General features: G+C 48.5%; 1 protein-coding gene across 1 annotated transcript in view; it reads left to right on the top strand.

Moving 5' to 3' along the window:
• LOC141060468 (uncharacterized) overlaps positions 1 to 27,963 on the top strand; it is a 157,398-nt gene that overhangs the window by 76,916 nt on the left and 52,519 nt on the right. The window contains 7 exon segments of the mRNA XM_073556734.1: positions 21,708 to 21,821; positions 22,341 to 22,517; positions 22,601 to 22,724; positions 22,805 to 22,863; positions 24,289 to 24,625; positions 25,869 to 27,530; positions 27,533 to 27,671. Coding sequence (XP_073412835.1) covers positions 21,708 to 21,821; positions 22,341 to 22,517; positions 22,601 to 22,724; positions 22,805 to 22,863; positions 24,289 to 24,625; positions 25,869 to 27,530; positions 27,533 to 27,671 — 2,612 coding nt within the window.

Below are 27,963 nucleotides of genomic sequence, written 5' to 3'. Positions count from 1 at the left end.
TTGCAACCATACTGCCCACGTAAAACAAACACTTTGCCTTCATGAACGCTGTTTGGAGGGTCATGACTCGTGGGAATAACGCCGCCCAATCAGTTAACCTGCTAGAGAGATCCTTCGTTGCTCCCAAGCATGACATCACACTCCCTAGGAGGAAGGTAATGCCACTGTGGCGACCGTACTCCTGGGGGCGACACAAGTGCACTGATGCCCAGCCACTGCTCGATGAATCTGCTGGTACATTGACCCAGACCACTACATTCCCCTCACACGCTACACGGCCTGAACCTGACCCTAATGAAACTCAGGTTACCCTTCCCAAATACAGTTCCATCTTACACGGTGACAAAGAGGAAGCTGCAGATGAAAGTGCAGGTTCGGCCCACCCGCCATCAGACACACCACCGTACTATCAGGGGCCCTGTGCCAGTGCCGTCACCAACGAGTGGGCCCCCCCTGCTTGCTCAGGATCAAAGCACTTGCAAGGTTGAAATACTGTGCAGTGAGATGGAAGATGGGGACGAGGAGGAGTCCAGACTAGTACAGGGATTCCCTAGCGAGGAGACTTATTTGATTGTTTTCAATGTTGGGACAGCAATTTTTGGGGAGCACTATACTCTGGAGAATGATAGATGGGGCCCACCATACACTGGAACATTCCAAAGGTGGACATCAGACACTGGAGCAGCATTTACAGGGCCCATTATACACTAGAGCATTAGAAATGGGGCCCATTATGTTTGGAGCATTATTTGGGCCCATAAGACAGTGGAGCTTCATCCATGGGGACCAACATATACTGTAGCATTATGTGGAGCTCATCATATACTGTTTCAAACATTATATGGGACCAATGATTCTGTATGGAGAAATAGATGGGCCTCGTCATGAGATGTAAAAAGTGAAGTATTTTTCATTGTACTATACCGCTATTTCTCTGCCGTATCGGAGCATGATGAGTTGTGGTATGTGTTAAAGGGGCGCTCTTTCGCCCAGGGCACATGAAAACCTGGAGCCAGCCCTACCCCCCCACAACTTTAGCCAAATAACCCCCATTTTTCAGTGCGTAACTTGTATTATGAAGTTAATTAAGGTTGACAAGCTTAAGTAAGAAGAATTGATGCTTTTGGCATTCAAATGGGCACTGTAGGTGTGTTTCCTGTCCTCCTCTCACTGCCGACTTTTATTCCCCATTGGCTTACATTGGGTTTCGTGTTTCGGGACGACCCCGACTTTTCCCTATAATCGGCCGATCTTGCTCGACCCGACTTTTGGAAAAGTCGGGTTTCACGAAACGAAACTCGACCCTAAAAAAACAAAAGTCGCTCAACTCTAATGGAGACATGAATCCTACAAATTACCCACGGAGTAAAAGTCCAAAATAGATTATACGAAATTATATGATTATATGAAATTTCAAATATTTATTGCCAAACTACTAATCGTACAATAATATACAGACTATAACAACAAGGCACATACAGAGCTCATGTGTGAAGGCCAACATGCACAGTTATAACAGAAAGGGTTAACTTGAATGACTCGCAAAAAATTGCACCCTGCAAACTATCTATGTAGCATGTGTTAAAAAAAGTGCAAATAAAGTGCAATAGCTATAAAGGGGTCCTCAAGGCATGCAAAATGTATGAAACACAAGTATATTCAAGGCATAAGGAGATCACCCTTATAGGAATGCTAAGCTTACCCATAGGTATCTGCCAGTGTGTGTCCAATTGCAGCTCCGACGCGCGTTTCGCATGGGCTTTCTTGGGGCCCCCCCCAGGAAGACTGCGCAAAATGCACGTCGGGGCTGCAATTTTTTGTGAGGCATGCAAGTTAACCCTTTCTGTTATAACAGTGCATGTTGTCCTTCACACATGAGCTCTGTATGTGCCTTGTTATCAATGGCGGATCTTAATAGGGGCGGATGGGGCGGTCGCCCCGGGCCCAAGGTTTTTTGGGGGCCCAGGGCAGGGGCCAATCCGGTCGGTCGGCATCTGTGTGAGCCGCCCGCCGCCGCCCGGTGGCGTAGGAACTTGGAAGGGGGGCGGGCAGTCCCAGGCGGCACGTGTGTGGGGGCGGCGCAGCACGGCAGGAGCAGAAATTCCTCCTCTCTGTGCTGTGGCCGGGACTCGGGAGAGAAGCGTGGAGGCGGCCGGCCGAGGCACAGTGAGGAGAGAAGAGAGAGTATATCAGGCTCAGCCCAGGAGATTTTGGCAGCGGCTAGCGCCTAGCGCAGGTGGGTCACTCACCGTCACCATTTGGGAGGAGGATGCTCTGCCTCTCCCCAGCCTCCCTGGCTGCTCCCTCCAATCCAATGCATTATGCAATTTATGCGGCTGCCTCCATGCTCTGCCTCTCCCCAGCCTCCCTGGCTGCTCCCTCCAATGCATTATGCCGCATAATGCATTGGAGGGAGCAGCCAGGGAGGCTGGGGAGAGGCAGAGCATGGAGGCAGGCAGCCACATAATGCATTGGAGGGAGCAGCCAGGGAGGCTGGGGAGAGGCAGAGCATGGAGGCAGGCAGCCGCATAATGCATTGGAGGGAGCAGCCAGGGAGGCTGGGGAGAGGCAGAGCATGGAGGCAGGCAGCCGCATAATGCATTGGAGGGAGCAGCCAGGGAGGCTGGGGAGAGGCAGAGCATGGAGGCAGCCGCATAATGCATTGGAGCCGGGAGCAGCCAGGGAGGCTGGGGAGAGGCAGAGCATGGAGGCAGCCGCATAATGCATTGGAGGGAGCAGCCAGGGAGAGGTAGAGCATGGAGGCAGCCGCATAATGCATTGGAGCCGGGAGCAGCCAGGGAGGCTGGGGAGAGGCAGAGCATGGAGGCAGCCACATAATGCATTGGAGGGAGCAGCCAGGGAGGCTGGGGAGAGGCAGAGCATAGAGGCAGCCGCATAAATTATGCTCAGTCAGCTGCTGAGCTCTCCCTGCGGGCAGCTTCCTTCCACTCAGTGTCACTCACAACTTAAGTCACACTCACACACACAGCAGCCAGGCAGCCGCAGGCAGGCAGCCTGTGTAAGGCTGTGTGCACACACTGCGGATTTTGCTGCGGTTCCGCAGTGGTTTTTGACATCCGCAGGTAAAACCGCAGGTATTTTGACCTGCGGTTTCACCTGCGGATTTTACAAAATCCGCGTGGATGAATCCGCACCTAATCCGTAGCGTGTGCACACAGCCTAAGTGTAACTTAAATGTTAACACAAAAAAATGGAGTGAAAGTCCAAAATATTTTAGAAACGTAAGAAATTTATTTGAGGAACAGCCCCGTTATCCCGTGCTAAAGTGCTTACCCATCATGTGCTCCAGGACAAGTGCAGCGCCGCCACCAGCGCAAGGGGGGTACAGGGGCCCAGGTTTTATGAACAGCCCCGGGCCCATAGTCCAGTTAATCCGCCACTGCTTGTTATAGTCTGTATATTATTGTATAATTAGTACTTTGGCAATAAATATTTGCATTTTCATATACTCTATTTTGGACTCTAATTTGTAGGATTCATGGTTTTTGGAGTGTCCACAGTGATTGTTTTGGTCCATGAGAGAGTCATATGGCCATTCAAGTTACTTGATATGTATCAGTGGATTTTGCTCTTACACATGGAGACATGTCCGTTTTTTACAGCATGGATGACAAAATTAGGGGTTGTCTAAGTTTGAGATGAAGGTCTGCAGTCATTCTACACTGCTCAAAAAAATAAAGGGAACACTTAAACAACAGAATATAACTCCAAGTAAATCAAACTTCTGTGAAATCAGACTGTCCACTTAGGAAGCAACACTGATTGACAATCAATTTCACATGCTGTTGTGCAAATGGAATAGACAACAGATGGAAATTATTGGCAATTATCAAGACACCCTCAATAAAGGAGTGGCTCTGCAGGTGGGGACCACAGACCACATCTCAGTACCAATGCTTTCTGGCTGATGTTTTGGTCACTTTTGAATGTTGGTTGTGCTTTCACACTCGTGGTAGCATGAGACAGGACTCTACAACCCACACAAGAGGCTCAGGTAGTGCAGCTCATCTAGGATGGCACATCAATGCGAGCTCTGGCAAGAAGGTTTGCTGTGTCAGTGTAGTGTCCAGAGGCGCTACCAGGAGACAGACCAGTACACCAGGAGATATGGAGGGGGCGATAGGAGAGCAACAACCCAGCAGCAGGACCACTACCTCCGCCTTTGTGCAAGGAGGAACAGGAGCACTGCCAGAGCCCTGGAAAATGACCTCCAGCAGGCCACAAATGTGCATGTGTCTGCACAAACGGTTCTGAACACATTCCACTATGCAATGAATAAAAATTTGCAACCGGAATATTTCATTCAGAGATATCTAGGATGTGGTATTTTAGTGTTCCCTTTATTTTTTGAGCAGTGTGTATATATATATATATATATATATATATATATATATATATATATATAATATATATATAACATTTTAGAAATGTAATGATTTCATGGCATGTTAATGTTTTTTCTACGCGTTTTTACTGGAATAGTCCTCAGCAATTGTATATTCAACTTTTTTTTTATGTACTTTTACACACAACAAATTCTGCAAAATCTATTTTTTGTGATTAATAAAACCTTTTTATTATTGCTTTTCACAACATAATTACACGTAGCCCTGACTGTTCAGTTTTGTCACCAATATTTTGAAGAGTTGGAGTAATTATCTGGGAGAGATGTAATGGAGCGCAGCCAACAGTCATCATAATTTAGAACAGAAAAAAGTAAATTACAGAAACGCACCGGGTTACTGTAGTATAATGATGCGCTCCATGCAGTCTCTCTATTCTAGCTGTCTCACTACAGAGATGACTAGATCGGAGTTGCTGCACGAGGATTCATGATTTCTGCGCAGCCCGAACTGTCTCTTAGGGCTCATTCAGGCATCCATGCACATAGGTCCAATCTCGGACCACAATTTATGGACTGGCCATGGGTCTTCCGACCGGGCTATGATGGCTTCATAGATTTCTATGAGTCTGTCACGCTCTGGTTGGGAGAACCTCGGCTAGTCCATGCATTGCATTTGCAGATCGGACCGCTGTACGTGGATGTCTGAATGAGCCCTTATACAGATTACACTAAGGCTCCCATACACAAAGTGAAAGTCGGCGGCATCAGCCAACAATCTGACGTGGATCGCGGCTTCCCGCTTCTCCTTCGATAATTGATGTCAGGGAAGAGAAGGATCTGTCTTGTTGGAATTTCATGAAGAACACAATGTGGAGGAAAGATGAACCACCACAACCAGAGTATAATCCAAGCAAAATGTACCGTATGTCTTTATTAAATCGCTTTAAAAATAAAATTCTGCTGAGTTCAAGTACATTGGGGCCAAGGTTACTAGAGTGCCATTAATGATCAAAATCCAGAGCTATCGGTCAACAATTGGATACTACAATATTATATATAATGTCTGATATTAAAAAGATACCTAAAAGTGCCAATATAAAGTGCTTAGTGCAAATATTCAGACAAAATGGCCTGGAAGGTTAGGATATTTACCAGAAAATAAGCGCAGAACCAAATATGATTCTATGATAGCATCAATAGTGAATCTTAAAATAACAGCAACACTGTGCTAGCAGAATGTCAAAACGTGCAAATATAAATTGCTTAGTGCAAAAATTCAAACAAAATCATGAAAAAGTAAAGAAGTGATTTCAAAGTGATGGCTTTAAGGTCAAATACAGCTCCATAATAGCACTGATGATAAATCCTGATAGTGCTGTTGCTATATAATTGAAGCAAGTGCAAAAAATGACAGCCTAACATCAGTAGAGCATTACACTCTCTCACTATAGCCAGTGGATGCAACCAAAATAAGGCTAGAAATGTTCATACAAGAAGTTACCGAGAGATAAATGAACAGGATGCACTTACAGTGGTAAATTGCTGGTAACCTTGGCGTCCCTGTCGCCCCGACGCACGTTTCTTAATCTTCCTCAGGAGGCGTGTGTTGGGGGAGGGATTCGCCTTGGCTTTTTATATACAGTGTCCAATTACCTAAAGGATGGTGAGCGTGCGCAAAGTGAAAGCCATATCTCAGTAATCACTGAGGCGTCCCATATAGAGTTGAGCGACTGTGGTCGGATCGGGTTTCATGAAACAAAATTTGTTTCAGATGAAACTGGTCCGACTAGGGCAAAAAAAAAGTTGAGAGTTTCGTCCGAAACCCGACCCCAATGCAAGTCAATGGGAAATAAAAGACGTCATTGAGCGGATGACATTCATCCACTCAATGCCGACTTTTATTTCCCATTGACTTGCATTGGGGTCGGGTTTCGGACGAAACTCCGACTTTTTTTTTGCCCTAGTCGGACCAGTTTCATCTGAAACAAATTTTGTTTCATGAAACCCGATCCGACCAAAGTCGCTTAACTCTAGTCCCGTACTGTCGGCGCGTGCAGCCCTGACCCGGCACTCCTCAAAGCTCTTCCGGTCCACGACTGTGGAACGCAAGCACATGAATCCGTCAATTAGCCAGAGCATGTGCAATGCGGTCGCTGGCACCGTGTTCCCAAAGGGTTGAGGCCGGGTGAGCGGCGCACGCGCATCGGGGACAAAAGTGAATGAATATAAATTTAAATGTGTAGACTCTAAAATAAAAATGTGTGAATGCCTGTGCGCATAGGGGACAAAAGTGAATGGATGTAAGATTTAAGATTGTATGGACTCTAAAATGAAAATGTGTGGGTGCATGTGCAAGTATAAATAAAAATGAGAGTGGGGAATACTCTGGACATAAGTGAAAATAAAATTAAAAACAAAAAAATAAAAACACATTAGTGAAAGAGTGAGGATAGGGAAATATTCTAACATTATTGATACAAAAATCAAAATGGAATGAAGGATAAAAAATAAGAAAATAAAAGATGTAAATGGATATATCAAGAGTGAGTGGAGAATACAATGAATATATAAAAAAGGTACCACCGTAATTATAAAACGGACAGGTTGGAAAATTGCCAGCGGTAATAAACAAAAAAAGAATACCAGTAGTGAGAGAGCTCACAAAAACTAAGGAGACATATTTGTCTACATTTTGAAAAAATATATGATATAGTTGTCCATAAATAACAAAATCACAGCGTGACATGATAAACATGCTAATAAGAATCCACTGTAGCTGAATAGATAACGTTCATATACGAGTAGAGGACACACAGTCCTTCTGTGACGACTCCTGGAGTGGACCCTCTGGATCGTGACACCATCCCAACCTGGGCGAGCTGACCTAGTGACCACCCCCTATACAGGGAGCATCAGGGGCAGACCCAGGGAGTAAAGTGCCACGACTGCTGGAACCAGGTGGCCGGCTCACAGATGACGCGAGAGAGCGTGTTTAGCAAGGTGGAGGTGGGAACACGCAGGCTACAGAGTGTGCAAAGGGTGGACACGGGAACGCAGGGTAAAGGTTGGTGCAGGACGTTACGCCGGGGCACGCTGGGTACGGGAGTGCATATAGCGTGCACAGACAAGCACACTCCGGTACGAGACAAAACAGTGTGCTGGAAGCACGCCTGGATACAAGACAAGGTAAAGCGCGTACAGGGAGCACGCCTGGGTGCAAGGCATGGCAGAGCACGTGCAGGGAGCACGCCTGGGTGCAAGGCATGGCAGAGCGCGGGCAGGGAGCACGCCTGGGTGCAAGGCATGGCAGAGCGCGGGCAGGGAGCACGCCTGGGTGCAAGGCAAGGCAGAGCGCGGGCAGGGAGCACGCCTGGGTGCAAGGCAAGGCAGAGCGCGGGCAGGGAGCACGCCTGGGTGCAAGGCATGGCAGAGCGCGGGCAGGGAGCACGCCTGGGTGCAAGGCATGGCAGAGCGCGGGCAGGGAGCACGCCTGGGTGCAAGGCATGGCAGAGCGCGGGCAGGGAGCACGCCTGGGTTCAAGGCAAGGCAGAGCGCGTGCAGGGAGCACGCCTGGGTTCAAGGCAAGGCAGAGCGCGTGCAGGGAGCACGCCCGGTTACAAGGCTAAAACGGAGTGTGTGCTAAGAAGCACGTCAGAGCACAGGACGGGACCAGAATACGGAGAGCGACCAAGCAGGTCTAGAAAGGAAACCAGAGTGATAATGAGGCGCCGCCTACAGGAAGAGGCAGCCTGATATAGGGCAAGTGTGCAAGGACTTCTGGGTCAGGTCCTCCTGGACCATAGAGACATCAGGGATGGTGTGGCTGCAGTCAGGCTATGGGGAAGCGCATGCGCTCTAGACAAAGTCATGGAGTCGAGTGAGCAACCACAGAGTCAGACACGGGAGGTGTACATGCGCACTCAAGAGAACCCCCGGATCGGCCGCGATACCTGAAGTGATGACATCGGGTACTGAGTCCCAGCTCCAGGGGAATGCGGTGAGAGCAGCATGACACCTTCCTTGATGGACAATCGAATAAAAGATGATCCTCAAAGAACTTTCATCCAAAATATTTGCTGTACGGATGAAAAACAGACTTCAGAGCGAAATCACCAGAAGGTAAATGGACATCTAAAGATGAAAGACATTAATCAGACCGAAGAAATAGTAAATAAATTAGGTAAATGAAATGAAAAACCAGGAGTAAAAGTAGGATAAAACCCAATTAAAAACAAGATAAACCAAAAAAAACAAAACAATGAACATAACCCTCCCCTAAGAAAAACGTGTGGGATACCTCAAAGAAATGAACCAAACCCAAAAGTTGCATTAAATACGGGGTAAGCGTATTCAAGTGATAGATCCAACGGCTCTAAGATAAGCCGCCACCAGAGGAGTCCGACATCTGCTCTCTGATAGAGGACACAAGAAAGTTTGGCAAAGTGCTCCTGTATATGAAAGTCAGGGGAGAACCATCACCCAAACAATTGTAGGGATTGGGTCTTTATGGGCCTTTACTACTCATAACCTTTATCGACGATCCAAGAGATTGATCAGAAAGTTATCACATAGTAAATAAGGTTGAAGTTCAACCCATATCCTGTTGATCCAGAGGAAGGCAAGAAAACCCCATGTGGCAAACAGTAAGCTTCACATTGGGGAAAAAAAATTCCTTCCCGACTCCACATACGGCAATCAGACTAGCTCCCTGGATCAACGCAATATTAAGGAAACTAGTGTATATACCCTGTAATATTATACTTTTCAAGAAAGGCATCCAGTCCCTTCTTAAATTTTATTAGGGAATCACTCATTACAACATCATATGGCAGAGAGTTCCATAGTCTCACTGCTCTTACAGTAAAGAATCCGCGTCTGTGAGTATGCTTAAACCTTCTTTCCTCCAGACATAGAGGATGCCCCCTTGTCCCCGTCACAGGTCTAAGAGTAAAAAGATCATTAGAAAGGTCTTTGTATTGTCCCCACATATATTTATACATTGTAATAAGATCACCCATAAGCCTTCGATTCTCCAAACTAAATAACCCCAAGTGTAATAACCTGTCTTGGTATTGCAGACCCCCCAGTTCCCTAATAACCTTGGTCGCTCTTCCCTGCACCCGCTCCAGTTCAGCTATGTCTTTCTTATACACCGGAGACCAGAACTGTACACAGTATTCTAAGTGTGGTCGCACTAGTGACTTATATAGAGGTAAAATTATGTTCTCCTCATGAGCATCTATGCCTCTTTTAATGCATCCCATTATTTTATTTGCCTTTGCAGCAGCTGCCTGACACTGGCCACTAAATGTGAGTTTGTCGTCCACCCATACACCCAGGTCTTTTTCAGTGACAGTTTTGCCCAGTGTTTTATAATTAAGCACATAATTATACATCTTATTTGTTCTACCCAAGTGCATGACCTTACATTTATCCCCATTAAAGCTCATTTGCCATTTTTCAGCCCAAGCTTCTAGTTTACATAAATCCTCCTGTAATATAAAATTGTCCTCCTCTGTATTGATTATCCTGCAGAGTTTAGTGTCATCTGCAAATATTGAAATTCTACTCTCTATGCCCCCTTCAAGGTCATTAATATGTTAAAAAGAAGCAGGCCCAATACTGACCCCTGTGGTACCCTATACTGACCCCTGTGGTACCCTACTGCTAACCGTGACCCAGTCCGAGTGTGCTCCATTAATAACCACCCTTTGTTTCCTATCCCTGAGCCAGCTCTTAACCCACCTACACATATTTTCCCCTATCCCCATTGTTCTCATTTTATGTATCAACCTTTTGTGTGGCACTGTATCAAAACCTTTTGAAAAGTCCATGTACACCACGTCCACTGCATTCCCTTGGTCCAGTCCGGAACTTACCTCTTCATAAAAGCTTATCAGATTAGTCTGACAGGAACAGTCCCTTGTAAACCCATGTTGATATTGGGTCATGAGGTTATTCTTCTCCAGATACTCCAGTATAGTATCTCTTAGAAAACCCTCCAGGATTTGACCCACAGTTGAGGTTAAACTTACTGGCCTATAATTTCCAAGTTCAGTTTTTGTCCCCTTTTTGAATATTGGCACCACATTTGCTATACGCCAGTCCTGTGGTACAGACCCTGTTATTATGGAATCTTTAAAGATTAAAAATAATGGTCTATGACTGTACTTAATTCCTGCAGTACTCGGGGGTGTATCCCATTGGGGATTTGTCAGTTTTAGTGATTTTTAGTATCTGACTCGCACTGATTGGGAACTTTGTTCCCAGTTACAGAATGGAGCAGCAGGGTGGATCTCTGACCACTACTCCACTCAATCTATGTGGCTGCCGAAAAAAGCCCCATAGTGTAAGAATGGAGCTCACACGAAGCACGTGCACCGCTGCTCAATTCTACAGGGGATAAAAGTGCCGCATTGTGACGGATAGGACGGGTGAAGGGGACACTCAGATCAAGGAAAAGGGTGCCATATTGAGAGTGACCAATAGAGGGTAGTGAGGAGTTTGTAAAGGGTGGTTATGTAACTGCCATGAGGTCACTCTCATTGGTCAGAGGTGACTGTCATGTGACAGTGGGCGGGCTACTCAGGCTGTGAGTATAAAGACTGAGGTAAGCTTCTAGAAGCTTCAGTCAGCCTGGGGAGCTCACAAGAGAGGAGGGTCTGCTGTGAGGAGAGGCAGCAAAGAACCCTCAGAGAGAAAGCCTGACAGTGAGGACGGTCACGGGGGTGACCCAGACGGTAGCAGCAGTGACACCCTGAGGGTGAGGATAACGGTGTACCCTGGGTGGTGAAGGTGCCTAGGGAAGCCCCAGCGAAGAGAACCACAGGGGACACCACGACGGTGGCACACAGCACAAGTGGAGGTACCCGGGTCTGTGAGGGAAGCAATCCCTAAGATCTCTTGTCATGTTCATGGACCTGTTGCATACGCTTTCCTGTCTCAGCCTCCCGTCTCTCTGCGCTAAGTGGTGGGTCACCCCCCCGCCCTGTTGGATCTGTATCGCCTGAGCACAGCACACCTTCCCCGCCTATCAGCACCATCATCACCACCTAAATTTGCCTGGGCCCTGTCGCCTCGCCGCCACCCCTACACATGCTTGATAGCATTATTATAAACGATACAGTTCCCACAAATCAATAGTATTATTTACACCTATCCATGTACTCCAGATTTCACTTACTGCAGATTTTGTCCTCCTTCTTGGCTAAAAAAAAAATACTGCTCAAAAGTTTGTTAGAAGAAAACTTTTACCTGTCTGTAATATTAGTAATATGACCTTGTGCCAGATTCCGTGTGTGTACTGTGTGTGGCAGCCATATGCCGGATCAGTACCACACGGACGGCCACCAGGGAAGAAGCGCTCCTGTAAGCGCTGTGCCCCGGAGGCAGGTGCTGAACGCGGCTCTCATTCTCCCCCGCCAGCAATCGGAACGCAAAAGGGGCGGAAGACAGAAAAGGGGTGGGGGAAGATGAGGAAGAAACAGGTGGGAGACCCCCATGGGACAGGAATAAGCAAGGCAACAGAAAAGGAGAGAGCGGGAGGCGGTTTTTGGAGGATTATACTCGTCTGACGTCCACAGGGTCAGCCCTCCGGTGGTCTCGCACGGGTTGTGGGGACACAGTCGGTGAGATGACCTCTGAGGTAACGGCACTACTGTGGAGACACAGCCTGGAGAGAAAGGGTGGAAAGCTGCATATAATACACATCCTGCACAGACTTAAAGGGAATCCGTCACCTCAGTTTCAGCCTATCAGCTGCCGGCACCAACATCAGGGGCGTGTCTACAGCATTCTGTAGATAACCTGAAAGTTATATTATACTCACCCTGGGGCGGTCCGGTGCCTCCCATCTACTAGTGATTACGTCCTCCTTGCTTCTGCTGAGGGCAGAGCAGAACACTGCAGTGTGCAGAGAGGTCCGGCGCCTGCGCACTGCGGTACTCTGCCCTCAGCAGGGCAGATATAGTGCGCCTGCGCAGGAGGACGTGATCGTATGAACTTGGGAGGCGCCGGACCGCGACACCCACCGCCCCCCGGTGAGTATAACGTGTTCTTCAGGTTACATCGGGGGCTTATCTGCAGCACTACAGCATGCATTACAGAACGGTGTAAATAAGCCCACGATGGGGCTAAAATGGGGTGACAGATTCCCTTTAACACAAGTGGTGCTGACCGCTGTGGAGACGAGGCTGAGACAGAGCAGACCCCAAGCAAGTAACAGCACCCCCTAACTCCCCAGGCAGCCCCATGCAAGCACCAGGACCCCCTCACACAGCCCCCACCCTGCTCCCTGTGCGGCCTCTCATCAGCGCCCCTCACTGTGTGAGCTCTCCACTACCTCAAGGCTCCTCCCATCTCCTGACTGCGGGCCAGACACGCCCCGGAAATGACGTCATACCTGAGAACACGCCCCCGGAGATGACGTCAGACATGGACGCAGCTGAGCCCAACCCATACACTAGCGTCAACCTGGAGGAGGTAGGTGTGCGCTGTGTACCCGGGATTATTAACCCCTTTAGGAGCGGACAGCCACAACACCTACAGGAATTACCGCACAGATAGACAAACCCTGCAGGTGCTGCGCCCGATAACACCGCTGTATCCGAGCCCCGGCCCGATAACGCCGCTGTATCCGAGCCCCCGGCCCGATAACGCCGCTGTATCCGAGCCCCGGCCCGATAACGCCGCTGTATCCGAGCCCCCGGCCCGATAACGCCGCTGTATCCGAGCCCCCGGCCCGATAACGCCGCTGTATCCGAGCCCCCGGCCCGATAACGCCGCTGTATCCGAGCCCCCGGCCCGATAACGCCGCTGTATCCGAGCCCCCGGCCCGATAACGCCGCTGTATCCGAGCCCCCGGCCCGATAACGCCGCTGTATCCGAGCCCCCGGCCCGATAACGCCGCTGTATCCGAGCCCCCGGCCCGATAACGCCGCTGTATCCGAGCCCCCGGCCCGATAACGCCGCTGTATCCGAGCCCCCGGCCCGATAACGCCGCTGTATCCGAGCCCCCGGCCCGATAACGCCGCTGTATCCGAGCCCCCGGCCCGATAACGCCGCTGTATCCGAGCCCCCGGCCCGATAACGCCGCTGTATCCGAGCCCCCGGCCCGATAACGCCGCTGTATCCGAGCCCCCGGCCCGATAACGCCGCTGTATCCGAGCCCCCGGCCCGATAACGCCGCTGTATCCGAGCCCCCGGCCCGATAACGCCGCTGTATCCGAGCCCCCGGCCCGATAACGCCGCTGTATCCGAGCCCCCGGCCCGATAACGCCGCTGTATCCGAGCCCCCGGCCCGATAACGCCGCTGTATCCGAGCCCCCGGCCCGATAACGCCGCTGTATCCGAGCCCCCGGCCCGATAACGCCGCTGTATCCGAGCCCCCGGCCCGATAACGCCGCTGTATCCGAGCCCCCGGCCCGATAACGCCGCTGTATCCGAGCCCCCGGCCCGATAACGCCGCTGTATCCGAGCCCCCGGCCCGATAACGCCGCTGTATCCGAGCCCCCGGCCCGATAACGCCGCTGTATCCGAGCCCCCGGCCCGATAACGCCGCTGTATCTGAGCACGCCGCAGACTCTCAGTGAGCGCACGGGCTGATAACACCACTGTATCCAAGGACGCCGCAGACACTCGGTGAGCACACGGCCTGATAACACCACTGTATCCGAGCACGCCGCAGACACTCAGCACACGGGCCTGATAACACCGCTGTATCCGAGCACGCCGCAGACACTCAGCACACGGGCCTGATAACACCCCTGTATCCGAGCACGCCGCAGACACTCAGCACACGGGCCTGATAACACCACTGTATCCGAGCACGCCGCAGACACTCAGCACACGGGCCTGATAACACCACTGTATCCGAGCACGCCGCAGACAGCACACGGGCCTGATAACACCACTGTATCCGAGCACACGGCCTGATAACACCACTGTATCCGAGCACGCCGCAGACACTCAGCACACGGGCCTGATAACACCACTGTATCCGAGCACGCCGCAGACAGCACACGGGCCTGATAACACCACTGTATCCGAGCACACGGCCTGATAACAACACTGTATCTGAGAACGCCGCAGACACTTGGTGACCACACGGGCCTGATAACACCGCTGTATCCGAGCACACGGCCTGATAACACCACTGTATCCGAGCACACCGCAGACTCTCGGTGAGCACACGGCCTGATAACATCACTGTATCCGAGCACGCCGCAGACACTCAGTGAGCGCACGGGCCTGATAACACCGCTGTATCCGAGCACGGCGCAGACACTCGGTGAGCACACGGGCCTGATAACACCGCTGTATCCGAGAACGCCGCAGACACTCGGTGATCACACGGCCCTGATAACACCACTGTATCCGAGCACGCCGCAGACACTGTATGAGCACACAGGCCTGATAACACCACTGTATCCGAGCACACCGCAGACACTCTGTGATCACACGGGCCGGATAACACCGCTGTATCCGAGCACGCCGCAGACACTCGGTGATCACACGGCCCTGATAACACCGCTGTATCCGAGCACGCCGCAGACACTCGGTGATCACACGGCCCTGATAACACCACTGTATCCAAGCACGCCGCAGACACTGTATGAGCACACAGGCCTGATAACACCACTGTATCCGAGCACACCGCAGACACTCTGAGCACACGGGTCTGATAACACCACTGTATCCGAGCACGCCGCAGACACTCGGTGATCACACGGCCCTGATAACACCACTGTATCCGAGCACGCCGTAGACACTGTATGAGCACACGGGCCTGATAACACCGCTGTATCCGAGCACGCCGCAGACACTCGGTGATCACACGGCCCTGATAACACCACTGTATCCGAGCACGCCGCAGACACTGTATGAGCACACAGGCCTGATAACACCACTGTATCCGAGCACACCGCAGACACTCTGAGCACACGGGTCTGATAACACCACTGTATCCGAGCACGCCGCAGACACTCGGTGATCACACGGCCCTGATAACACCACTGTATCCGAGCACGCCGCAGACACTCTATGAGCACACGGGCCTGATAACACCGCTGTATCCGAGCACGCCGCAGACACTCGGTGAGCACACGGGCCTGATAACACCGCTGGATCCGAGCACGCCGCAGACACTCTGTGATCACACGGGCCGGATAACACCGCTGTATCCGAGCACGCCGCAGACACTCGGTGATCACACGGCCCTGATAACACCACTGTATCCGAGCACGCCGCAGACACTGTATCAGCACACGGGTCTGATAACACCACTGTATCCGAGCATACCGCAGACACTCTATGAGCACACGGGCCTGATAACACCGCTGTATCCGAGCACGCCGCAGACACTCTGTGATCACACGGGCCTGATAACACCGCTGTATCCGAGCACGCCGCAGACACTCTGTGATCACATGGGTCGGATAACACCGCTGTATCCGAGCACGCCGCAGACACTCGGTGATCACACGGCCCTGATAACACCACTGTATCCGAGCACACCGCAGACACTCTGAGCACACGGGTCTGATAACACCACTGTATCCGAGCACGCCGCAGACACTCTGAGCACACGGGCCTGATAACACCACTGTATCCAAGCACGCCGCAGACACTCTGAGCACACGGGCCTGATAACACCACTGTATCCAAGCACGCCGCAGACACTCTGAGCACACGGGCCTGATAACACCACTGTATCCGAGCACACCGCAGACACTCTGTGATCACACGGGCCGGATAACACCGCTGTATCCGAGCACGCCGCAGACACTCGGTGATCACACGGCCCTGATAACACCACTGTATCCGAGCACACCGCAGACACTCTGAGCACACGGGTCTGATAACACCACTGTATCCGAGCACGCCGCAGACACTCTGAGCACACGGGCCTGATAACACCACTGTATCCAAGCACGCCGCAGACACTCTGAGCACACGGGCCTGATAACACCACTGTATCCAAGCACGCCGCAGACACTCTGAGCACACGGGCCTGATAACACCACTGTATCCAAGCACGCCGCAGACACTCTGAGCACACGGGCCTGATAACACCACTGTATCCGAGCAGCTGCAAGTCGCTTTGAATACGTCTCTATGAGCTTTAGACATCTTTTTACTGGGATTTTTTCCCATTTCTCAAATACAGGGGTGAGCAATTAATTTTCCCGATGGGCGACATGAGAGACCATGACTGTTATGGAGGGCCAAACCTATAGCTTGAAATTAATTCTACTTACAATTAATATTAATAAATTAATATTATCACTTAATATTGAGCAGAATTAAGTATGCTGACACCCCTCTATATATCTTTAACCCCCCCCACAGCCCCTTATATGCGGCATGAGTCCCACACAGCTCCCCATGTACAGCATGAGCCCCAGTTAACCCATATGCTGCATGAGGCCCTACACAGCCTCCCCATTTATTTCATGAGCCCCACACAGCCTTCTTGTATACAGCATGAGCCTTACAGTCTCTCCACATACTGAATGAGACCCCACACAGCCTCCCATGTACTGAATGAGACCCCACACAGCCTCCCATGTACTGAATGAGACCCGGCACAGCCTCCCATGTACTGAATGAGACCCGGCACAGCCTCCCATGTACTGAATGAGACCCGGCACAGCCTCCCATGTACTGAATGAGACCCGGCACAGCCTCCCATGTACTGAATGAGACCCGGCACAGCCTCCCATGTACTGAATGAGACCCGGCACAGCCTCCCATGTACTGAATGAGACCCGGCACAGCCTCCCATGTACTGAATGAGACCCGGCACAGCCTCCCATGTACTGAATGAGACCCGGCACAGCCTCCCATGTACTGAATGAGACCCCACACAGCCTCCCATGTACTGAATGAGACCCCGCACAGCCTCCCATGTACTGAATGAAGCCCCACACAGCCTCCCATATACTGAATGACAGTATACAGCCTTTCCATAGCCTCCCTATGTGCTTCATGTCACCCCCATGGAATCCTCGTGTGCTGCATGTCACCCCCATGGAATCCTCATGTGCTGCATGTCACCCCCATGGAATCCTCATGTGCTGCATGTCACCCCCATGGAATCCTCATGTGCTGCATGTCACCCCCATGGAATCCTCATGTGCTGCATGTCACCCCCATGGAATCCTCATGTGCTGCATGTCACCCCCATGGAATCCTCATGTGCTGCATGTCACCCCCATGGAATCCTCATGTGCTGCATGTCACACCCATGGAATCCCCATGTCCACCCCCCATAGAATCCCCTTATTCACCCCCATGAAAAAAAACACATACCTCAGTCCCGTTCCCAGGCGCCCTACTTTTGTTGCTGTCTCGGATGCGCTGACTATCCGGCGGTACACAGCTGACACGATGAAATGGCGTCATCGTGTCAGCTGTTTCACACGCTGATTGGTGGAGGAAGGGGCCGGAGGCCCCTCCTCCACCAATGATCTGCGCCTAGGGAGACAGCGAGCAGGCAGGCACGGTGCGGCCGGCGGATCTCAGGTTTCCAGCCCCACGGCTGTCTCTGTCCGCGGGCCGGACTGAGACATCCAGAGGGCCGGATGTGGTCCGCGGGCTGCACTTTGCCCAGGTCTGCTCAATCTAAAACTGCTCCACCTTCCTCAGGTTAAATGGTTTCCGCTCTTGAACAGCAATCTTCATGTCTGATTCTCCATTGGATTAAGGTCTGGGCATTGACTAGTCCACTCCAAAACATTTACACGTTTAGAGTGTTGCTTTAGCAGAATGCTTTGGGTCATTGTCTTGTTGAAAAGTGAACCTCCGTCCCAGTCTCAAATCACTGACATACTGAAACATCTTTTGCTCAAGAATATCCCTGTATTTTGCACCATCCATCTTCCCCTGTCTCTGCTGCCGAAAAACATCCCCACAGCATGATACTGCCACCACCATGTTTCACTGTGTGGATGGTGTTCTTGGGGTGATGAACTGTGTTAGTTAGGCACCAGACATAGCGTTTACCTTGTTGGCCAAAAAGTGCAATTTTGGCTCATCTGACCACAGCACCCTTCCTCCATGCATTTGGGGAGTCTCCCACGTCTTTTGGCAAACTTGAAATGAGCCTTACAATTTGTGTGTGTAAGTAAAAGACCTGTTTTTTTCTGCTCAATCTCCATAAAGGCCACCTCTATGGAGTATACAGCTTATTGTGGTTTTATGGTCAGATACGCCAGTCTCTGCGTGGGAACTCTGCAGCTTCTTTAGGGTTATCTTTGCTCTCTGAGCTGCCTCTCTGAGTAATGCCTTCCTTGTCCATGCTGAGAGTTTTGGTGGGTGGCCCTCTCTTGGAAGGTATTGGTACCATACTCTGTCCATTTGATTATAATGGATTTGATGATGCTCTGGGGGATCATTAGAGATTAATTTTTTTTTTTTTATTATAATGCAACCCTGACTTTACTTCTCGAAAACTTTGTCTGTGACTTGTTTGGAGATCTCCTTGGTTTTTCTTTTTGTTGTTTGGAGATCTCCTTAGTCTTCATGGTGTTGTCTGGAGATTTCCTTGATCTTCATGGTGGTGTTTGGAGATCTCCTTGGTCTTCATGGTGGTGTTTGGAGATCTCCTTGGTCTTCATGGTGGTGTTTGGAGATCTCCTTGGTCTTCATGGTGGTGTTTGGAGATCTCCTTGGTCTTCATGGTGGTGTTTGGAGATCTCCTTGGTCTTCATGGTGGTGTTTGGAGATCTCCTTGGTCTTCATGGTGGTGTTTGGAGATCTCCTTGGTCTTCATGGTGGTGTTTGGAGATCTCCTTGGTCTTCATGGTGGTGTTTGGAGATCTCCTTGGTCTTCATGGTGTTGTCTGGAGATCTCCTTGGTCTTCATGGTGGTGTTTGGATATCTCCTTGGTCTTCATGGTCTTAGGTGAGTGGTGCCTCTTGTTAATGGTGTTGCAGCCTCTGGCCTTTCAGAAAAGGTAAAGTGTATATATTGACAGATCTGTGACACTTAGATTGCACATACGGGACGTCCTGTCACTAAGCATGGGACTTGTGAAGAGAATTGCTTGCACCAGAAATTTTTAGGGGCTTCATTGCAAAAGGGGTTAAAACATATGCATATGCCAATTTTTAGTTATTTCATCCCATTAATTTAATTTGGGCCTATACTTTTCTCACTTCACCATCTTAGACTATTTAGTGCCGATGCATCACAGACAAGTCGGATTACAAAGATATTTACACACAGGTTGTAATGTAACAAAATAGGTAAAAACCATGGGAGTGAATACTTTTGCAAGCCACTGTATAGATACATAGGAGCTCCGTCATGGTGGTCACAGGGGTCTTCAGCAGACCTCCTGCTGTTAGAATCATAGAATCGTAGAGTTGGAAGGGACCTCCTGGGCCATCTGGTCCAACCCCCTGCTCAAAGCAGGATTCGCTAAATCATCCCAGTCAGATGATTATTGCAACTCAGATGTTATTGCAACTCATCGGCACCCTACAACCCCATTGTAGAGAGACTGATGAGCACTTGGAATGGTGTGTCTGGGCCACACACGTTATATGCTGCTGTTAGAGATTGATGTTGGCATTTAAGGGGTTAAAGGGAATCTCTCAGTAGGTTTTCCCAATATATTGTAAAGTTACTGCCATTAACTGCCCTATTACCACGTCCATCGATCTGTATCTGAGCTTCCAATTCCCTCTCCATGTCCCAAAAAAAACTACCCTTAATGTTTCTGGCATACGGCGCAGTTCAGTCCAATGGGATCTTTTTTCTTTTCTCATCGCCTCCTCAGTCCCCGCAGCTGCCGTGTTCCTGATTTGATTGATGCGAATGATGGATCCTACGTCATCCACAGATCGCTGTGAATCTTACACCTGCATAGTTGAAGCAGAAGCGGACTTATTGGTGCCCTACTAAGGACAGAGCAAAGTCCTGTAACGAGCAAGCACCGGCTCTCTTCCGGTTAATAGGTGACAACGCTTTACAGGTGGGAGCAAAGTGCGCCTGCGCTTCAACTGTGGATGACCAAGAATTGCAGCAACCAGTGGATGATATAGGACACGTCATTCACATGAGTCAACTCATGGGGGACGGCAGCTGTAGAGATTGAGGAGTTGCTGGAAAAGGAATAAAGACCGGACCTTATACCAGAAGTATATAAGGTATAGGGATTATGGGACTAAAATACAGGTCGATGGACTGTGGTAATAGAGCAGCTAAAGGATGTGACTTCAGTTTAAATGTTGACAAGTTCCCTTTAACAGCCGCAAGTGGAACTCTGCTCCACTCGCTGCTGGTAGAGGCAGATGATGGCTGAATAACACAACCATTAAAAAGGCTGCACGGCACACTACAAAAACAGGGTGCGCGAATTGGATTTAACTGCAAAAATAGTCCAAATAATTGAATTCGGCACTCCAAATTAATTGCAGAAAGTGAATCTTGTTTTCTTAATATAGGTACATCCACTTGTGTAAAACGTAACTTTTTGGCCAATACTGGGCCTTCATCAGAAATAATCCTCAGAACTTGGTGATGATACAACAGGTCAGATGTAGCTCAGCAGTGGAGTCTTAAGGCCCTTTTACATTTAGCGATGCACCAGCGATCCGACCAGCGATACGACCCGGTCAGGATCGCTGGTGCATCGCTAAATGATCGCTAGTGACACAGGAAGACCTCACAGCGATGCAGCAGCGACGCAGCGCACGATACTTACCTTTCACAAACAGCGATCCTGGCGTCCTCCCGCCCGTCTCCACGCGTCGCTCGTCGTCACAGCAGGAAGCCGACGACGAGAAATGGAGCCGGACATTCTCGTGCGATCAGCGATGGACAGCGGGGGAGCCGGTCGGAGGTAAGTATCACACATAGCGATATCGCTATGTGTAAAACCCCCTTTAGAATGATGTGTTAAGGCGCTATGGAGGAAGCACAAAAGTGCTGGGGAAGAAGTGCTCAACCATGAGCTGTCATGAATAATGTTGGTTCAGATATATGTCGGGAAAGTGTCAATGATGTCACTGTGGTGTAAGTATAACTTAATGACATCATTATATATGTCACATGACCTCTGCCGTTGATGAGATTCAGCAGTCTCGTGCCGTACCTACTGATATCAGCATTCCGGCCAGTGATTGGCTGTAGCTATCATGTGCCGACGTGACCGACTGACATAACAAGTTATCCAACTCCTAAATCCATACAGAAGAGAGAAGACGACATCCACGCTTTATATCTCTATTATATCTGCAGTAATTGTACTATGGAATTTATGTCATTTGTATATCGGCTTATCTTCTTTTTATTCAGGTTCCTGCAGAAAAAAGGATCCTCTGATAATAAATTCTATATGAAATCACTTTCCCGACTGACTCGTCAAGGATGAATAAGGGCCGAGACAAGATGGCGGAGAAGATATTAAACCTCACCCTGGAGATAATCTTCCATCTTACCGGAGAGGTGAGAGGCTCTGATGCCATCACATGACCTCATTATCTATGGGAATAACAGGGATATGATCGGAGAGGTGAGAGGCTCTGATGTCATCACATGACCTCATTATCTATGGGAATAACAGGGGATATGACCGGAGAGGTGATGGACTCTGGAGATGTCTGTAAGAGTTGAGCGACTTTGGTCGGATCGGGTTTCGTGAAACCCGAATGAAACACAATTTGTTTCGGATGAAACTGGTCCGACTAGGGCAAAAAAAGGCAGGAGTTTCGTCTGAAACCCGACCCCAATGCAAGTCAATGGGAAATAAAAGTCGGCATTGAGTGGATCACTCAATGCCGACTTTTATTTCCCATTGACTTGCATTGGGGTCGGGTTTCAGACGAAACTCCCAACTTTTTTTGCCCTAGTCGGACCAGTTTCATCCGAATCAAATTTTGTTTCATTCGGGTTTCACGAAACCCGATCCGACCAAAGTCGCTCAACTCTAGTCTGTAGTGATATTTTTAATGTCTCCACACTCAGGATTACACAGTAGTGAAGACCTCTAGTGATCGCTGTCAGGCCCCTGTGTCTCAAGGATGGGGAGGAACCCTGAGCCCAATCCCGGGGCCTCCACCTCACCCCCAGATAAATGACGACATCCATGACCAGAAGATCCTAGAACTCACCAACAAGATGATTGAGCTGCTGACTGGAGAGGTGACGCCGCTGGGAATGCTGGGACATTATACAGGACAGCACTGGAGGATTCTGGGTGATGACGGTATCATTGTGTGTGTCAGGTTCCTATAAGGTGTCAGGACGTCACCGTCTATTTCTCCATCGAGGAGTGGGAGTATCTAGAAGGACACAAGGATCGGTACCAGGAGGTGATGATGGAGGAGCACCAGCCCCGCACATCACCAGGTAATAGACAGGACTAAATACACACGGCCTATAATTCTCTGTATGTAATAATGATGTCAATCCTGTCTGTGTCTCCTCAGTTCTCTCCAGTAAGAGGACAACCCCAGAGAGATGTCCCGCTCCTCAACAGGACCATCAGGTAGATGGAGATCTCCCCTATGATGTGTAGACGGCTGTGAAGTCCTTGTGTTCAGTCTTGTTTTTTCCTCCAGTATTATATGTTTTATACTTGTAAGGGAAACACACGCAAGAGTCATTGATACGGATATCTCCCCGCCGTCACCAATCTGTGACGGCACTTACACAGTCACAGCTCTCTGGTACCCCCTTTACCGTTAGGTCAGTCAGGGAACTGAACCTAGGATAAGTAGTAGCTGGAGAGACTGCCCTGTCACATACTGGTTAACGGGGCACTGAAGTGAGGGCGGTATATACATCACCAGTCCCAGGCCGGGAATATATATATAAATCTCCGATCCGTCACTGCCAGGATCCCCCAATAACACCAGGATGGTATGATACCACCAGTTCCTCGTTGGCTATAAGCTCAGTCGATTAACAAGCTTATATCGGGTCAGAACCCAACCTCAGGTAGCGTATAAGTACTAGCCGGCCTCGCGGACTTGGGAAATTGGATTTTGAGATAAGAGCAGCCCAAAATTAATTGATATTTTAATTGCCGAAAGGCGCACTAGAAAGTACAAATATATACAGAGTAATATATAGAAATTACAGCCAGAAGTAAAAATTAGGGTACAGGTTGGGGATAGCAGTTAGCTGTATGTGTCACTTTATTGGTTCTTATCACTTGTGGATTGAGGGGAAGCTCTCGTATCCACAGGCACCTTCTTAGTACCTGATCTCTCTCCACACGTGACGCCCCTTCCCATATTTGCCACCGCCCCTCTGGGTTGGACTGAATTCTCCTCCTGGGTCATAACTTCCTAGCGGGAGGTCCAAACTGGACGCCTGACCTCTCAACTGGGTCGTTGGGGCTGGACCAATACAGAAAATCCAAACTTGGGTCAGCTAAGTGGTTCTGGAGAGTCAGTCTCGATAGCGCACTATCCAGGACAGCTAGAGATATGAGACGCAGGGGTGCGTGCAGGGGGCTCCCAGGTTTTTGGTGATACATTGGACTTAACGCTGAGATTTATGGTACTTTCATAATTCATCTCTAGATATTGGTGCCAACGAGTCTAGAGTTTTCCCTTGCAAAAAAGACAGCAGGGGGTCATAGCTCTGCCCCTCCTTGCCTCCATGAACACGTGGCTTCTAATTCTCTGGCCATTTGGCAAAAGTTCTGCTCTTTTAGGAATTACGTACTGTTCCCAAGGGTGGGGGGGCCACCCTTCAGGAGTGGAGGGAGATCGCTAAATAGTCTATGGGGCCTGAATTCATAAGTCCAAAATGGAGTCTCCCTCGTCCTTTAAACCTTTATAATGAGAGCGGTGGAGACGGCAGGATCACAGCTGACCACAGACATCACATGTCCGGATCTTCTCACCATTATTCCCAAGGACTTCTCCGATCATCGGGGACTTTTACAATATTTGTTTTGCAGCTTTTGGATCCAGATAAAGATCTGAACAATATTAATGGTCCAGAGAGAAATGTGAGGGGCGATCAGTGGTGTAAAGAGGAGACCCCTAATGTGAGGGGCGATCAGCGGTGTAAAGAGGAGACCCCTAATCTGAGGGGCGATCACCGGTGTGAAGATGAGATCCCTAATGTGAGGGGCGATCAGCGGTGTAAAGAGGAGACCCCTAATGTGAATGGCGATCACCGGTGTAAAGAGGAGACCCCTAATGTGAATGGCGATCACCGGTGTAAAGAGGAGACCCCTAATGTGAATGGCGATCACCGGTGTAAAGAGGAGACCCCTACAGATCACTGCCCAGGTGAGGGTCTTTAGATGAATATTCAGTTTCAGCACAGTCTGAATTGATAATGATGTGATCCTGTTATATGTGAGGTCACAGGTCGTCATTTATAATATGGCAGATAATCTATAGCTGGAGATGAATTTTACTTGTGTGAGCCACCGCTTTCTTCATCATCTGATGGTGGTTTTGATGAAGGAAAAGTATTTGTCCAATTTGGGCCTCAGAAACCGTCAGCTCTTATTAATCTGATGTTAGTGTGGGGTGATAGAATCCAGAACATGGAGACGTCCCCCAAATAACTGGGACTGACGGCCGGGCTCCTCCACAATGATGGGAGTGGAGATCGCTCTGATCTTATTCTTTACCCCTAAGATGCATTATTTAATACCAACCATGGACGTTTGGTGGTGTAACAATGGCAGCTGCAATCTCACTGGTAATGGTAGAAACACTAGAGGTGACAGTAAGACCAGCCATCAGAGCCATAGCACTAATAGAGCGCGATCAAGACAGATCACTCGGGTAGTATGATTACGCCCCCTGTATATCTGGTAGCCTTGGTGTGTGATCTTTGAGAGAGTTCACCATTGTAATAGGTCATTCTCTTGTTTGCTTATTTATTTGGAGAGGCCTAGGAAATGCGTTGGATATCTTAACCATAAAGAGTGTGTGCTTTGCAGAGAAGGATTATTTGGCTCATGGCAGAAAAACATCTGCGTTGCCTGTATTGAAAGAAAAAAAGGGTATGCGAACAGTCTCCTAACTTCACTTGGCAGCTGAGATCAATTACTAAGGCAGAGATGAACAGTTCCCTAAAATCCTTAGTCGACCATGAAGGCGACAAACTTGGAGTGGAAAGGGTGGACAATCTTATTGTCTGTGTCCGAAGAATCGGAGACGTCCGAGGGGGAAGTAAGGGGTTGTGTCCTCAGATTTTAATTCATCCTCAGACTATGGTGCAGGTAGTCGCCTGTGCTTCCCGGTAGAGGATCCTGGTTGGTTGGTTGGTCAAGGCAGTGAGGTCCACCATTGGCATAATAGATTGAAAAGTTGGTGGAAGACGTAATGTTCAAGGGGCATGTACAGACTAAAAGACAAACCTTTTCAGTGAATGAGAAGATAAAGGCGTTCATTAAGAGACAGTGGAAAAGACCTGAGGAAATATTCCTTTTAGCAGGATGAGACAGTTCTATAGGATAAAGCACCAAAAATAGGTTATGTTACTAAAAAATAATACAATCCATTTTATTCTTTTCAGATGACTGTACCGGAAGGTCAGAGGGACATCCAGAATCTTCACATTTTAATGCATATGATTGTAATATCATTCAAAATGTATGCGAGGAGAAGGCCAATATTGAATATTTACCCTCCACCCCTCATATCCAAAATGTATCATCTGCTCTTTTTAAACAGATCCCATCTCCTGATTCAGCAAAGACTTTAAAACAAAAGCTTTACAGATGGGATGTTGAACGTCAAAAAGTTCCCATAGGGGAAAAGCCATATTCATGCTCAGAATGTGGTAAATGTTTTCCCACAAAATCATGTTTGGTTAGACATCATAGAATTCACACAGGGGAGAAGCCATTTTCATGTGAGGAATGTGGAAAATGTTTTGGACATAAATCACATCTGGTTAGACATCACAAAAAACACACGGGGGAGAAGCCATTTACTTGCTCAGAATGTGGTATGTGCTTCAGCCAGAAGCATATTCTTATTGGACATCAAAGAATTCATACAGGAGAGAAGCCGTATTCATGTTCAGAATGTGGAAAAGGTTTTACTGTAAAATCAGTTTTGAATACACATCAAAGAATCCACAACGGGGAAAAGCCATATTCATGCTCAGAATGTGGGAAAAGTTTTGAACAGAAACATTGTCTGATTGGACATCAAAGACTTCACACAGGGGAGAAGCCATTTTCATGTTCAGAATGTGGAAAAAGTTTTACTGTGAAACCACAACTGATTAGACATCAAAAAAGCCACACGGGGGAGAAGCCATTTTCATGTTCAGAATGTGGGAAGTGTTTTACCTTTAAATCAGATCTGATTAAACATCAGAGATGGCACACAGGGGAAAAACCATTTTTGTGTTCAGAATGTGGGAAATGTTATACCGCACAATCACAGCTTGTTAAACATCAGAAAACTCACACAGGGGCGAAGCCATACTCATGTTCAGAATGTGAGAAATGTTTTACTGTGAAATCAGATCTTGTTGATCATCAAAGAATTCACACCGGGGAGAGGCCATATTCATGTTCAGAATGTGGAAAATGTTTTAGCAAGAAACATGTTCTTATAATACATCAAAGAACTCACACAGGGGAGAAGCCATTTTCATGTTCAGAATGTGGAAAATGTTATACCGTTAAATCACAGCTGGTTAAACATCAGAAAACTCACACCGGGGAGAAGCCATTTTCATGTTCAGAATGTGAAAAATGTTTTACCATTAAATCACATCTGATTAGACATCAAATAATTCACACAGGGGAGAAACCATATTCATGTTTGCAGTGTGGAAAATGTTTTAATCAGAAAAATGATCTTATTAGACATCAAAGAATTCACACAGGAGAGAAGCCATTTTCATGCTCAACATGCGGACAATGCTTTATCCATAAGTCAGATCTTGTTAATCATCAGCGAATTCACACAGGGGAGAAGCCATTTTCATGTTCAGAATGTGGAAAATGTTTTACCGCAAAACCAAATCTGATTCAGCATCAAAAAAGCCACACAGGGGAGAAGCCATTTTCGTGTTCAAAATGTGGAAAATGTTTTACCGTGAAACGAAGTCTTGTGAAACATCAGAAATTTCACACAGGAGAGAAGCCATTTTCATGCTCAACATGCGGACAGTGCTTTATCCATAAGTCAGATCTTGTTAGTCATGAACTAATTCACACAGAGGGAAGCCAGCTTCATGTTTAGAATGTGGAAAATCAAGTCTTATTGAACATCAAAGAACTCACAGGGTTGAAGCCATTTTTGTTTTAAACCATACAGAGTATATAGACAAGCATGGGATCGCAGGTGATTTCTTTCTGTGAAGTAAAACATTTGTTTAAAAACAGCCTCTGTGATCCCATGCTGTCCTGTCTGTATAATCTCTATTGTTTCCTCCCCTGCCCAGGAGCTGTGGTATGATCAGACCATGTTCCTATACTGTCAGACACGGCCATTACACAGTACACAGCAGAGGCACATTTATAAGATTATCTCAGCACAGGAACATTATATGTAACACTTTCAATTGTGGAAATTATTTTTAATCCAAGATCTATTGATTAAAATGAACTTTGCTTGTGGGAAAACCCTTTTTAAGATTTATAATTCAC

This window comes from Dendrobates tinctorius, unplaced genomic scaffold, assembly GCF_039654945.1.
Source record: "Dendrobates tinctorius isolate UK_male_01 unplaced genomic scaffold, ASM3965494v1 ptg000237l, whole genome shotgun sequence".
NCBI classification, from domain to species: Eukaryota; Metazoa; Chordata; class Amphibia; order Anura; family Dendrobatidae; genus Dendrobates; species Dendrobates tinctorius.
The sequence above is the reverse complement of the archived record's forward strand: the minus strand, read 5'-3'. Positions and strand labels throughout refer to the sequence as shown.